Source organism: Acomys minous (genome assembly GCF_964271855.1).
Source record: "Acomys minous genome assembly, chromosome: 9".
Taxonomy (NCBI): Eukaryota; Metazoa; Chordata; class Mammalia; order Rodentia; family Muridae; genus Acomys; species Acomys minous.
Window position 1 is genome coordinate 22,377,312 of NC_140490.1, and position 12,611 is coordinate 22,389,922.

At 47.0% G+C, this 12,611-nt stretch overlaps 1 protein-coding gene across 2 annotated transcripts in view; it reads right to left on the reverse strand.

Annotated features, from left to right (window-relative positions):
- The window catches only part of IL17RD (interleukin 17 receptor D), a 62,580-nt gene that overhangs the window by 20,267 nt on the left and 29,702 nt on the right, over positions 1-12,611 (reverse strand). For both annotated transcript variants that reach the window (XM_084796655.1, XM_084796654.1), the window contains exons 2-3: positions 5,215-5,272; positions 1,397-1,522 (exon numbers count right to left, since the gene is read on the reverse strand). In XM_084796655.1, coding sequence (XP_084652781.1) covers positions 1,397-1,522; positions 5,215-5,272 — 184 coding nt within the window. The remainder of the gene's footprint in view (positions 1-1,396; positions 1,523-5,214; positions 5,273-12,611) is intronic.

Below are 12,611 nucleotides of genomic sequence, written 5' to 3' on the forward strand. Positions count from 1 at the left end.
TGGGAGGCAGGTCCTACTATTCCGTTTACAGTTGAGGTAAGGTCCCCCAGGGTCATATGGTAAACAAAACCCGGGAAGCATTGAGCTTTCAGCCACTGTCCTATCTGTGCTATCCTGGTATCTAAGGAGTTAACTTGATAGAACCCATAATTTACTAATTAATCCAGGCCCAGGGTTTTCTGTTATAATCAGTGATTTTTAAAAAATATCCCCACACATTTATCTCACTTTTTTTTTTTTTTTTTTGAGTCAGGGTTTCTCTGTGTAGCCTTGCTGGCAATCTGCCTGCCTCTGCCTCCCCAGTGCTGGGATTACAGGCGTGTGCCACTGCACCCAGCCCTACAGAATATTTTTAATCTTTAAATGTTAAGATAAAATTACCCGCCAGGTGTGGTGGTGCACGCCTTTAATTCAGGACAGCCAAGGCTATACAAAGAAACCCAATCTCAAAAAAAAAAAAAAAAACCAAAAAACAAAAACAAAAAAAAACCAAAAAACAAACAAACAAAAACCAAAAAGGTAAAATTACCCTTGGAAAACGCATAGGGTTTAGATCCAGAAGTACACATGTGGACAGGCAAGTGGGTCCAACACCCCCTCTATCTTCCCTCTCCTGTACGCTCACTTCTACACTGTAGTTCTAAGATTTTTCTGTTCAGATTTTACTTCTCCTTGGCCATGTGCTGAAAAAATGTCCAAGACTAGTGCCAAGTCAGAGGGACAGTGCAGGGTTGAAACCTATATTCTGATAACCACATTTGCTCTCAGAAAGCTTTCCCTAGCACCAACCACACGGCATCGTCCACCTCCGCTGGACAAACAGGAAAGCTAGCCAATCCCAAACAAGCCTGACAATCCATACATAGGATCCCAGCCTTTGGCAGGCTAAGGCAAGAAGGACAGTGAAGGCCAGCAATGTCTACACATAACAGAAGACAGGAGGGAGCTGATGGGCGTGCTGGCACACACCTCTACTCCTAGCCAAAGCCACTATGCCCCTGCACAGACCACAGGCTCATCCAGCGCCATCAGCCCCCTACTTCTGACTGGATGCTAAAGACACTCAGCCTGGGCTACGTAATAAGAACCTACAACTTAAAAAGCATCACCAACCATATGTTATCTTTTCAAACTCATAATTCTCTCAAACAAGGAAACAAAACACAGGCAATGGGTGCACTGCTTCAAGCTGTGCATGTGTGTTTGTGTGTGTATGTGTGTGTGCGCGCGCGGTTCAAGGATACAACAAAGTACAAAGTGGGCCAGTATCTAGTCCAATCCTGGCATCACTGTCCCCAACATCTCCCTGCCTGGAGGACGCCACACATGGCCACTCATCTTGGCGCCATTCTGGTACCATCCACCTCTCACAGAGGATAGGAGTGTTACCACTTACCAAGGGCCCCTGGGGACCAAAGAATGGTGACTGCCACTTGGTCATGGCAAGCGTACTGGCTTATTGTAATGTTCTGGGCATCAGCAATCATGTGCTTCCCAACAGGATTCAGGTAGGTGGTACAGTCTAGAGAAAATAAAGACAGGTTAAGTTTTTAGCCTTTATTTTCGATTTCATCTTACTAGGCCATGCAGAGTATGTCTGAGGTACCAAACCCAATCCTATTATAAAAGTTCATCAAGAGCTCAGATAAGACACCAAAGCTGATTATGGCCTGAGAAATGTAATATGCTACAGAGGGACAGATCTGCTGCAGCAGCAGCACCCACTCTCCTGAACTAAACTTCTGCACGTTGCTAGGACTGTTGGCTATAGAGCAGACTTTCGTGTTGGGCATTAGCTTTGTTTTTGGGGGGTGTTTTTTTCTTCCTTACTCCTATGCCATTTTACTGAATGAAATCAGTTAAGTACTTACTTCGATTCTACTAGCTCCCAGCATTAAGGAGTGATATGAAAGAAAACTCTGTCAAACACTTTAGAGTGTGTTTGTTTTTAGAAGAGATCAAGAGGGCAAGGTCACTAGGGAAAAGGAACTGACATGCGGGTGTGAATCCATGGGGGGGGGGGGGTAGTTTCATAGGCAAACTGTTAAATTGGCTTAGTGTCTATAACACAAGGCACCATAGCTGAGTGATGAGGATGCCAGACAAACAATTTCCTCAGAGATACCCACAATTCCCACTGAATCACCAAAGCCACAAGTTAATGCCTCAAAATGGGGCGGGGGGGGGGGAAGGGGGGGAAGGGGGACAAAGACAAGAATAAAAAAACTGATTTTGTCTGAGGGTGCTAAGGTAGCCACCCCCTTCCATGTAGGCAGCTGTATCACCAAGTATTGCTGGATGCTTTCAGAAGCTTCCAGAAGCTGAGCCAGAATCATGCTGGTGCTCCAGAGTTTCCACACACTAGGTCCAATGCCCTTCCTTGCTTACAGAACTGTTCAGTGGCTTCCACAGCAGATAGCAACTCAGGTGCTCACACTGCTTCATCTCCACTTCATGTTATCAAAGGTCTCACTGCCCGGGACCCCAGTGAGGGACATTCTCCTGCGGTGAAAGATTCCGGGCCATTCCTAAGAAGCTTAGTAAATCTACTGCATTTCCCCTTTGTAAGGTGTGCTGCTCATTTCTCATGTTTTAGAACTAGAAACATTTGACGCAGGCAATTGAAAACACAAAGGAATATAAGAACAATGCATCCACACACAGAGACCTTGGTTAAGACTCCAAGGAGGTGTCTTCCAAGCCTCTCAGTGTAGCATTCAATTCTTCTTTTTTGCTTTGCTTTGTTTTTTGTTTTTGTTTCTTGAGACAGGGTTTCTCTGTGTAGCTTTGGCTGTCCTGGACTCATTTTGTATGCCAGGCTGGCCTCGAACTCACAGAGACCCGCCTGCCTCTGCCTCCTCGAGTGCTGGAATTAAGTGTGTGCCACCATGCTTTCTTCTTCTTTTTCTTACTGAAACATATCCATACACTAGCTGTACACGCAACTTAGATTTTCCCAGTATAGAAAAAGACAAGATCTTATTATACCTGTAAAGTTTCAGCATCTTCATTTATTGAGGTCTGAAAAGATGCATGAACAATAGCTACTGGGTTTTATTCTCCCCAATCCCAAGAAGAAGCAAGCGATGTGTGGCTACTCCTAATAGGAATGTAAATCTGTACAAGTAGGTGTTGCTGGTGTTAGTGTTATGTACACATATGCGCGTAATATGATCAACATATGTAATGACATTTATCCATTAAACATAACGCATAATATTACATAATGGAGTAATCATGGTTTTATTTTTATCTGCTCTAATATAAGATTTTGTTGGGGCTGGGTTATAAAAAGAAAAAAAAAAGTTAAGAACCAACTGCTCAGTTTTCACCAAAATAATAAAAATCTTATTTTCTTTCTTTACTACATTAAATGACAAAGGATAAAAATAAGATTTTTAGGCTGGGCGGTGGTGGCACATGCCTTTAATCCCAGCAGTCAGGAGACAGAGGCAGGTGGATCACTGTGAGTTCGAGGCAAATGTAGCTGAGGCAGAAAGATCAAGAGTTCAAGACCAGCCTGGGCTACATGAGACCCTGTCTCAAAAGCGCAAAAACAAACGACAACCATAAGATATTTCTAAGTTCTACAGACATAGCTTCCCCCCACCCACCCCCGCCACAAAAATCCCTATTACATCACGGACACAATGTTTGTTTGCAGATGAGCTCCTGATTGCAATACAAGGTCTGCCAGGACCAAAGGCATAGACTATAAATCAACACTCTGAGTCAAAGAGCCCTCCTCTGCACATGTCTTTACTTAGTGGAATGGAGCATCACAGGCTTGCAAATCTCCCGTTACCATCACGGCATTTACCTAAAACATGTACACACCACTGACATATACCGCCTGCCTGTCATGTGTAAGTCGCTCTGGGTAACCTAAAGCACTCAAGCCAGCATCTGTGGGTGTGAATTTGAAACACATATACCTATCTTAAAATTGTCACAGACTGTATACATGACCTCAGAAACCCAAGCTTGGGCAGAGGGCAGACAGATTATTCCATTGATTACGCCAGAGGCCTCCGATTCACAACCTTCTCCAAAAGATGAATGAGAAATCAACAGCCCAAAAACAGGAGCAGCCGTCCCTCTTATGTTTACAGATAACTAGCGACTATATGGTGAAAATGTTCACAGCTCTATCTCACTTCCTTCTGAGGGAGAACAACAGCTGCTGAGAACAGATCCTAACGTTTAGTCAGAGGAAAAGTCATCTTGTCCCTGGGAAATAGTTCAGCAAAAAACGTTGTTGCTTGTATTCATGTACTGTTGGACCAACCCCTAACACTAGTAGACAGTGTTTACTGAGCATCTCTCCACCAAGGGGAGACAATGTAAGTTACAACCTCATTTAAGCCTCAAGGTGATGCTAAGGAAAAGGACAAACAGTGGAGAAGTTAAGTCACTTGCTACACTTCAGGTAGATGGGAAATTGAACGTGGTACTGTGGCCCACACCAGAAATAGCCAACCAGAGACTCTGGGGCCACCCTGAGACACAGATCTACTGGGCTCACTCTGTGTTTGTGAGGGGGAAGGTTTTTTGTTTTGTTTTGTTATTTTTAGGGGGTTTTGAAGATGGTGATTCTCTGTGTAGCTTTGACATCCTGGACTCGCTGGACTCGAACTCACAGAAGTCCACCTGCCTCAATTCACCTGCCTCTACTTCCCCATTGGAATTATAGGCCCAGCTTTGAAAAAAAAAATCTTCTAAATAAAGGGCAATATTGAAAAATATTTTACTGGGGTCGGGTAGTTATTCTTAGAATTTCTGGCTATTCTCAGAAACCACATCTGGCTATGCCCAGAGGGAATGCCACAAGAGAGTCGGAATTATGAAGTCAGTGGCCCCTTCAGATCGGACAGACTGCCCGTTTGCCATAATCTCCATCCTTGCCTTAAGACCTACACTTGGGTAAGTTCACCCCCTTTGTCCCCTAGTGGGACCTATTCTTAAAGACAGGGCTGTATCCTGAGGGAAGGTCTCCCCAAATTTTCTGAAAAGCATAGAAGACACTTGGCCTGTTCAAGTTCCCTGGCACTTCAGGGGCTCAACGGAGACTAAGCTGCATTAACTGTTGACACACCTAACGGGTTCAGAACACTCCTCAGCCCCAGGATCTGCAGTGTCCTTGATAAAGTGCAAGTGTGTGAGCTTTGGCTTTCCAAAAGGGCCCTCTTCTCTGTGGTCAGGCTGGTTACTTACTGTCGTATCTGAAGGTGATGTTGTGCAGCCCGCTGTTTCTGCTCGCCGGCCCCACTCCCTGTGGGAAAACAAGAGAACATGATACAGCCTGAAGAAGCCAATTTACTTTCCAAGCATAGATTCCCCCACCGAATCTAAATGCACAAAGCATTCCAGAGGCCCAGGGTCATGCCAGGCTTATAGGTCAGCTCCCACTCCTTGTACTGTTCCACTACCCACCCACCCACTCCATGCACCCTCAAGCCCAAGGGATCCCTACTAGGGATCTTGGGCACTCTTTCTCCTAGGACAACAGGGACAGACTGGTCTATGTTTAAGGGTTAAATAATTCATTAGTATAAAATTAGGCTAGAGACCAGGGCTGCCAGATGGAGTCCTTCCAGTTGGATCCTCTGATTGGTTATAAAACTTGCCTACCAGACAGCCTCATCCGGAAGCCCTAGCAAGGCAAGACAGATAGGCAATTCCTCATGTCTACGAAAACTAGTTCTCATTCCAAGACTAAAAATGAATGTGGGAATAAGCCATTACTTTTAATGAGAAAATTCTTCACTGCCTCCATACCTATGCTGGGAATACACAGGGTGGGTCATAAAAGAAAAAAAAAAGACCTAAAAGGTCCAACTCTTAACTCTTCGTGATGTGGCCATTAGCCATCTGCAGCCTTAATAGTAGGGTAACAACTCCACCAGACTTCCCACTCTAATTACAGCAGCCACAGAGGGAGCAGAGCCTCCCACTGACCCTGCTTCTCCCTAACCCCAAAGCTGATCCTCATGAGAAAGGGCTGCTCGGGGTCACTCAAGCCAGGTCTGCCGACTCTGTTTAAATATCTCTCTAATGATCTGCAAATGTGCCATTCGGTATTAGTTGGGGAATTCTCCAAAATATGTTAATTCTGAAGTGCTAAATGATGGGAAAATATTTTAACCACACAGCTAAAGTTTCCACTTAACAAGAAGGATGTTGAGGGAACCATATGCTGGCAGGCTGGTGTTTTAATGGGCAATTGTTACACTGAGACACAATGTGGCGAACACTTCTGATGGGGCCCAGGATTTCAGGCCACAACCCCATCACTTCCATATGCTGCAGGCTTGTTCACGCTGCTTTATCCTGAAGCCAGGCACGCCCACTGAAACCCTATCCCTGAGCTCAGATATACAGAGGCCTTGGAAAATCACAGCTGTGCAGAAAGAGACAGGCAGGCACACAGAGACACACGGACACACCAAAGTGAGGAATAAGCAAGTAAGAAATTTTAAATCAACTAGGTGCCCTTGGCAATTCCGGAAGCTCCCTTCTTGCTCCAGCTTCCTTTCCTACCCTTTCTTCTTTGCATACTGTGAGACTCAGAAGTCCTGATGTGAAACTTTAGACAGTGAAATGTAAGAACATCCATCACTCCTTAGGTCTGTACAAACAGAAGCTAAGCTGACCAGCTTCCAGGAGGCAGAGACCCATGTAACAACCAGGAAGAGGACAGTGCAATTCCCACAACCCTTTAGGAATGTTCAAAACGCCACTCCTCTCCCTTACAAAGTCCCAGGACATAAGCAAACTCATGGTCCAGGATGAGCCAGACATTATTTTAGGTACAGTAGCATGTCGTGAACCCACTCCATGAAGTTGCCTGGTGCACATCCTCTCATGGCAGAGTAACTGGATACAGACAAATTGCAAACCCTTTGCTTACCCAGCACTTCCCATTAAGATGACCAAAAAGAAAAAAGCATATATGGCCGAAGTTAAAAGAGCGAGCAACAGATAAACCCGGGGAACCTCCACAAGGCAGCACCTGAGTAAGGATGGACGAAGCGTACAACACGCACAAGAGGTACACAAAGCCCAAGACAGGAGAAGCTGGTAACTGGACTATAATGCCGAGGAAAAACAGCAGCATCTGGGGAGGAAACCCAGTCTAGAGCCGGCATCCAAGGGGCCCCACTCCCTTCCACTGGGGTTAAGGCTCCCCAACTATCTAAATTGTTAGTTGCTGTTTTTTAGAACAGACACAGCAGTTTCCTTGGGGTGGGGGTGGAAGTATTTTCCAACAAGGAAAACATCCCACTTAAGAGCAGGTGTCATGGGGCTGTCCTGACGAGTGGCATTGCTTGCGAAACCTGGCTGGTTTTTCCCTTGTGAGTGCTCCCCTTATCTTCTGTCTCTTCCCCCTATACTTCCGTTGAGGCAAGTCTGTACCAAGCATTCGTCAGACACTTGCAATGGCTGATGAGCTAGCTGTGTGTGCTGTGCACACTAGAACCTAAATTTATCCAAACAAGGCTTCTGATAAGTGGGGAGCTGTCCAAGTTGGCTTAGGGGAGCTGGCTTCAAGGACACTGAAACGTGTGTGGCACCCACCCGTTAAGCACGATGGTTCCGACTTCTCCTCGGCCCTCCCTCAGGGCTGGGTGTCCAGCTACAATTCAGACCCAGACCTTGGCTTCGAGAAGCTCCGGCCATAAAGGAGAAATGCAAACTGTCTCTCATCATACCTATCATCAACCTTCCTTCACTCCCACAGCCCCACCCCCTCACTGGCTCCCTACTTGTCTATACTGTTCTTGATGTTGTGCCTTCAACCGCCTGGCTCCCTAACAAACCTCCCCACCCAAAGCTGCAACCCCATCAGCACTGCACTTCCATTTCAGGCACTCCTGTATCCCCAGAATTCCCTTCTCTTCGTGTTCACCGTGAGTCCCTTTCCCCCATCCAGGGCTTGCTCCCCATAAGCTGCCTGCCTTACCTGGTCTGGTCCTTAACACGTTATGTTCCTGATAAATCAGCCTGCTTGCATACTCACTGGAGAGGAGCACAGTTCCGCTAGTGTGGCACTTGCAGGAACGGAAGTGTGAGGTGGGGCTTTTAATTCCACAGACAACTGGAGGGAGTCCCTAAGCCCTGGAACTATCCAAGTCTAGCCATGGAGCTCAGAAATAGGACACCTCCCTGGGTACCAGCTTTTAACTGTACCTTAAAGACCTGGGATGCTCTTGCAAAGTAATTTTCTCAGTGTGTGAGCAGAAGTTCTTCCACTGGGCTGTTGGCCTTACTCACAACCAAGACTGTTTTTGGCTGCTCCAAGGTCCACAGGAACCACCTTAGTAACACTGTGCCCAGGCTAGCTCACAAAACACCATTGTTTCCTTCCTATTTCATGACAGACAGAAACGAAATCCTCTTAAAAACATACCCAGCCCCTAGAACCGGAAGCTTATTTTACATACAGCGGAAGAGACTAGGTAAATTCAATTAAGTTTGGGGATGCTAAAGTAGGGGGCAGTGTTCTGGGTTGTCCTGGGTGGGCCAGTGTGCGGATTCTTAGAAGACCCTGAAGAAAGAGTTGGTATCAGAGAAATGGAGGTGCGACGGTAGAGGGGAGGCAGGAGGTGGGGGGGGAGAGATTGGCCGACTGCAGAATGATTCACACAGTTGACTTGAAGGTGGAAGAGGAAGGCGCTACTGAGCCAAAGAATGTGTGCAGCCTCTCGAGGTTGGGCCAGGCAAGAGACGGATTCTCCCCGGCAAGCATCCAGTAGGAGCCAGTGCTGCCAGTGCTGACTTCAGTAGCCTGAGACTCATTTCGGTATTCTGAGCTCCAGAACCACAAGAACTGTGTTATCTGATGCCGTCAAGTTCAAGGTGATTTTTTCAGACCCAGCAAGTGGAAGCTAACTACATGCTGAATGAGAAGAAGAAAGGAAGGACGTGACTGTTCGTAGGCATGGTAGAGGAGAAAGTTTACTGTAGATTTGAGGGAGAGCATAGCCAGAGGGAGGGATATCTGGGAGGGCCCTGAGCCAGGCCATACGAGAGGAGCGAGGGAAGAGCCAGGAGAGTAAAGGGTAGATAGAACAAAGGCCAGGTAGCCAAAATAACTGGATTATATAGGGAGGGGCAGCTGGGAGAAGGGCAACCCAGCCCCAGGGCTGGAGAGTTTAGGGTAAGGGACAGGGTACATAGGGACTTAGGGATTCTGGGAGAACCTGGGGGGAGGGGCGCTAAGTCCCTTTGATAGGTTAGATAGGAACCTTAGCCTGTTGTCCTGGGTTTGAGACATGACACAAGCATGTTCCAAGCAGAGAACAGACATACTGGATCTCAATGTAAAAGGCACAGCATGTGCCAGGGCAGCTGGGCTCCCCTCCTGTATTCACAACAAATCACTATCACCTGTCACCTGGCTTCAGGCCATCCTAGGTGGGTTTGTCTGGTGCTCCTCTGGAGTTAAGAGAAGGGAGCTTAGGCTTATCAGATGTGTTTTCAAAGTCACTGCCTTCCCACTGTGGGGCCTCAGGTAGATTTCTGAACTTCCCTGAGCTACAGAACAAAGTAGGACTCATGCGGTAACACACACCAAGTGCTCAGCACTGAGTCCCCCACATAACTCAGAAATGTCCACGCAAAGCTCCCTGCGGGGATGCCTTAAATGGCAGAGACCTGAGCTGTAGACAGGTGCCAAGAGGTGTGAGGGAGGCAGGAAACCTGGGGTTGCTCTGAAAACTCTCATTTTCCTGCCTCTGCCTCTTTATGCTGGGATTACAATGTGGGGCTGGGATGGGTGTGTTTTTAAAAAACAAAGGTGGAGGGCTCAAACAAAACAAAACCAAACTAGGGCTGGAGATACGGCTCAGAGGTTAAAGGCACTGACTGCCTGCCTCTCCAGAGGTCCTGAGTTCAATTCCCAGCAACCACATGGTGGCTCACAACCATCTATAATGTGATCTTATGTCCTCTTCTGGCCCGCAGGTGTACCTGCAGGCAGAGCACTGTATATATAGTAATAAATAAACAAAACAAAACCATATCTGAGTTCTTTTGTATGAATACTCTTAAATTTTCACTCCACGTCTGTTCACTGACAGTTACCAGCTTTCTGAAAGTTCCTTAGTTGATACGAAAGGGAGTATCTTGGTTTTTTTGTTTTGTTTTGTACTGGCTGGCCCAAAACCAGGGAAGGAACCAGGCTAGCATAGAGATCCACTTGCCCTCTGCCTAGATTAAAGGTGTGCATCATCACCATGTCCAGTGAGACAGAGTTCTTATCCCAAGAAGACCTCAAAGTCTAAATATTTAGTTCAAGATGATGTTGAACTAATCCTCTTGCCCCTTGCTGCTGAATGCTGGAATTATGGGCAAGTGGCACCACACCCAGTTTCCGTATGGACACTGGGGATCAAACCCAGGATGGCTTCGCACAGGTTAGGCAAGCACGGTCTGTACCAGCCGAGCTACACTGCAAGGCCCCTGGAACACGACGCTGTTTAGGCCTCACCATTTGGTCCGCTTTACAGCACAGCCCTCCTTAAATCTTCTCTAAATGGCAGTTTAAACCATCAGCGATGGGCCCAAAATGCTGCCCTGGGGACAGAAGTGTCTTCAGGTTGCTTTCAATACTGTGATGTCCTCTGGAAACTGGCGCTGGCAGCACCATGTTTGGGAGGGATGGTTTCCCCCAAAGCCACCATTTTGTGTTAAAGCTCTTGCTTCTTAGCGTATGGTTAGGCCATGGTAGGGTTCCCCCCCCCCCCATCTAAAGTTTTATTCCTTTGGAACACTAAAGAATCATCTCCCTGGCCCCTCCTTCCTGGGTAAACGTTTCCTCAATCAAGCTGCTTCCGCCCGCTCATACTATAGTACCCCAACCAAAGGCAACTTCACAGCAGAGCTCCAGGCCCGGGGTCTGGCTTCTTAGCTCCCTTTGGAACAAATTAAAAGCTACCGTTAGCGCGGCAAGTGGGGGTGGTTAATTAACTAAGAATGTAGCACCCTGAGGCCACAGCGTTGGCATTTATAAGCCCTGAATAACAGGCAACAAGCAAGTACCTTTAATTCTCAGCTCATTAAATATCAAAATGGTGTAGTAGCTAAAAGCCCAGGACTGTTTCCTAGAGGAGTTTACGAAGCTGCTGACCAGCTCTGTGAAGAGCCCATAAATCACCATGGAACACCAAGTGAGATCTGGGTTGTGTATTTTTTGGCTTAGTCACGCATTTATTTATTTAGGCAGAAAACATATCTACCAAGGGCCGACTGTGTGCCAAACCTAAGAATGAGATAGGGGTTTGCCTTTTTTCTCTTTTCTGGAGATGGGATGTGCTGACCTCTCTGTCTCTCTTTTCCACTCCAACCTGTGCATTTTTCAGAGGTGGAGTCCCCACGGAGGGAGTATCAGCAGAACACATTCCTTTACTTACAGGTCAGTGTCTTCCTGTACCTTGCCCTGACCTGCCTGCCACTGCTACCTCTATGGTCCAGTTCTGAGTTGGAGTCCAACAAAACACAGGCACCTATAGCAACTACTGAAAACTAAGACCAACTCCTATGTGTTACTATGCACAGCACTATCTCCACCTTGAGTTTCCAGGGTGATAACGAAAGGGGGGAAATTTTCAAAAAAAACCTCTGTGAGACCAGAAATGGACAAATGGACAACAAGAAATGAGGGGAGGGGGACGCATGCAGAGTGTGAGCCACGAGCCTGTACTCTTTCAAATGGGTTTATAAACAAAGACAGGCCCCCACTCACTTCAGAGCAAACCTTTAACAACAAAGGAAGGAAGGAAGGAAGGGAAGAAGAAGGAGGAGGAGGAGAAACATAGCAAAGGCAGAGGAGCCTCCAGGTGATGTAAGCTAAGGAGAATGCTGGCGAGTCCAAAACACAAGGAAAACGAGTCAGAAAGCCAGCCCACGGCTGGGTCTGCTCACGATGCATTCTCTCCACATTCCTGGGAGCTGTTCTCTCGCCCTCCATAGATCCAACCAACCCGCTTCAGAAACGAAGGATGCCAGCAGTCTGGCCTAGGGAGGGAAGGTCTTGGATGGCCAGCAAAGAATACAGGCGCTCTGAGGGAGAACCATGGGGTTCCTGCTAGCAATTACTCCATCAGCCCCCAAAGACCTGGAGACCTGAAGCTAATTAAAGAGATTTGCTTGGGGAGGTAGGAAAGCACCAGTCCAAAGCATGGACTGAGCGCCAGACCAGAGCCGTAATCACGATTCGTCTCTGACATACTGCTAATCAGAACACACATGGTCCTAATTTCACGCTCCCCAAAGGAAGGCTGAAGGGACAATTATTTCTGAGCTCTAGCATGGAACGGACACATGCCAATTACCATGTGTCCTTCTTATCAAACAGGCCTCTCATTTTCATAGAGATTTCACATTGTCACTATGCACACCCTGAACCAACCTTCCACCAATCCATTCACCAAAGATCCCAAGCGTTATTTACACTAAGTTGATTCTCAGTTCTCTCTTATCTAAATAAGGCCAGGCATGGCGGGGCAGGCCCTTAACCCCAGCACGCAGGAGGCAGACGCAGAAGGATCGTTGTGAGTTCGAGACCAGCCTGATCTACAAAGGGAGTCTAGGCCAGACAGGACTGTCAC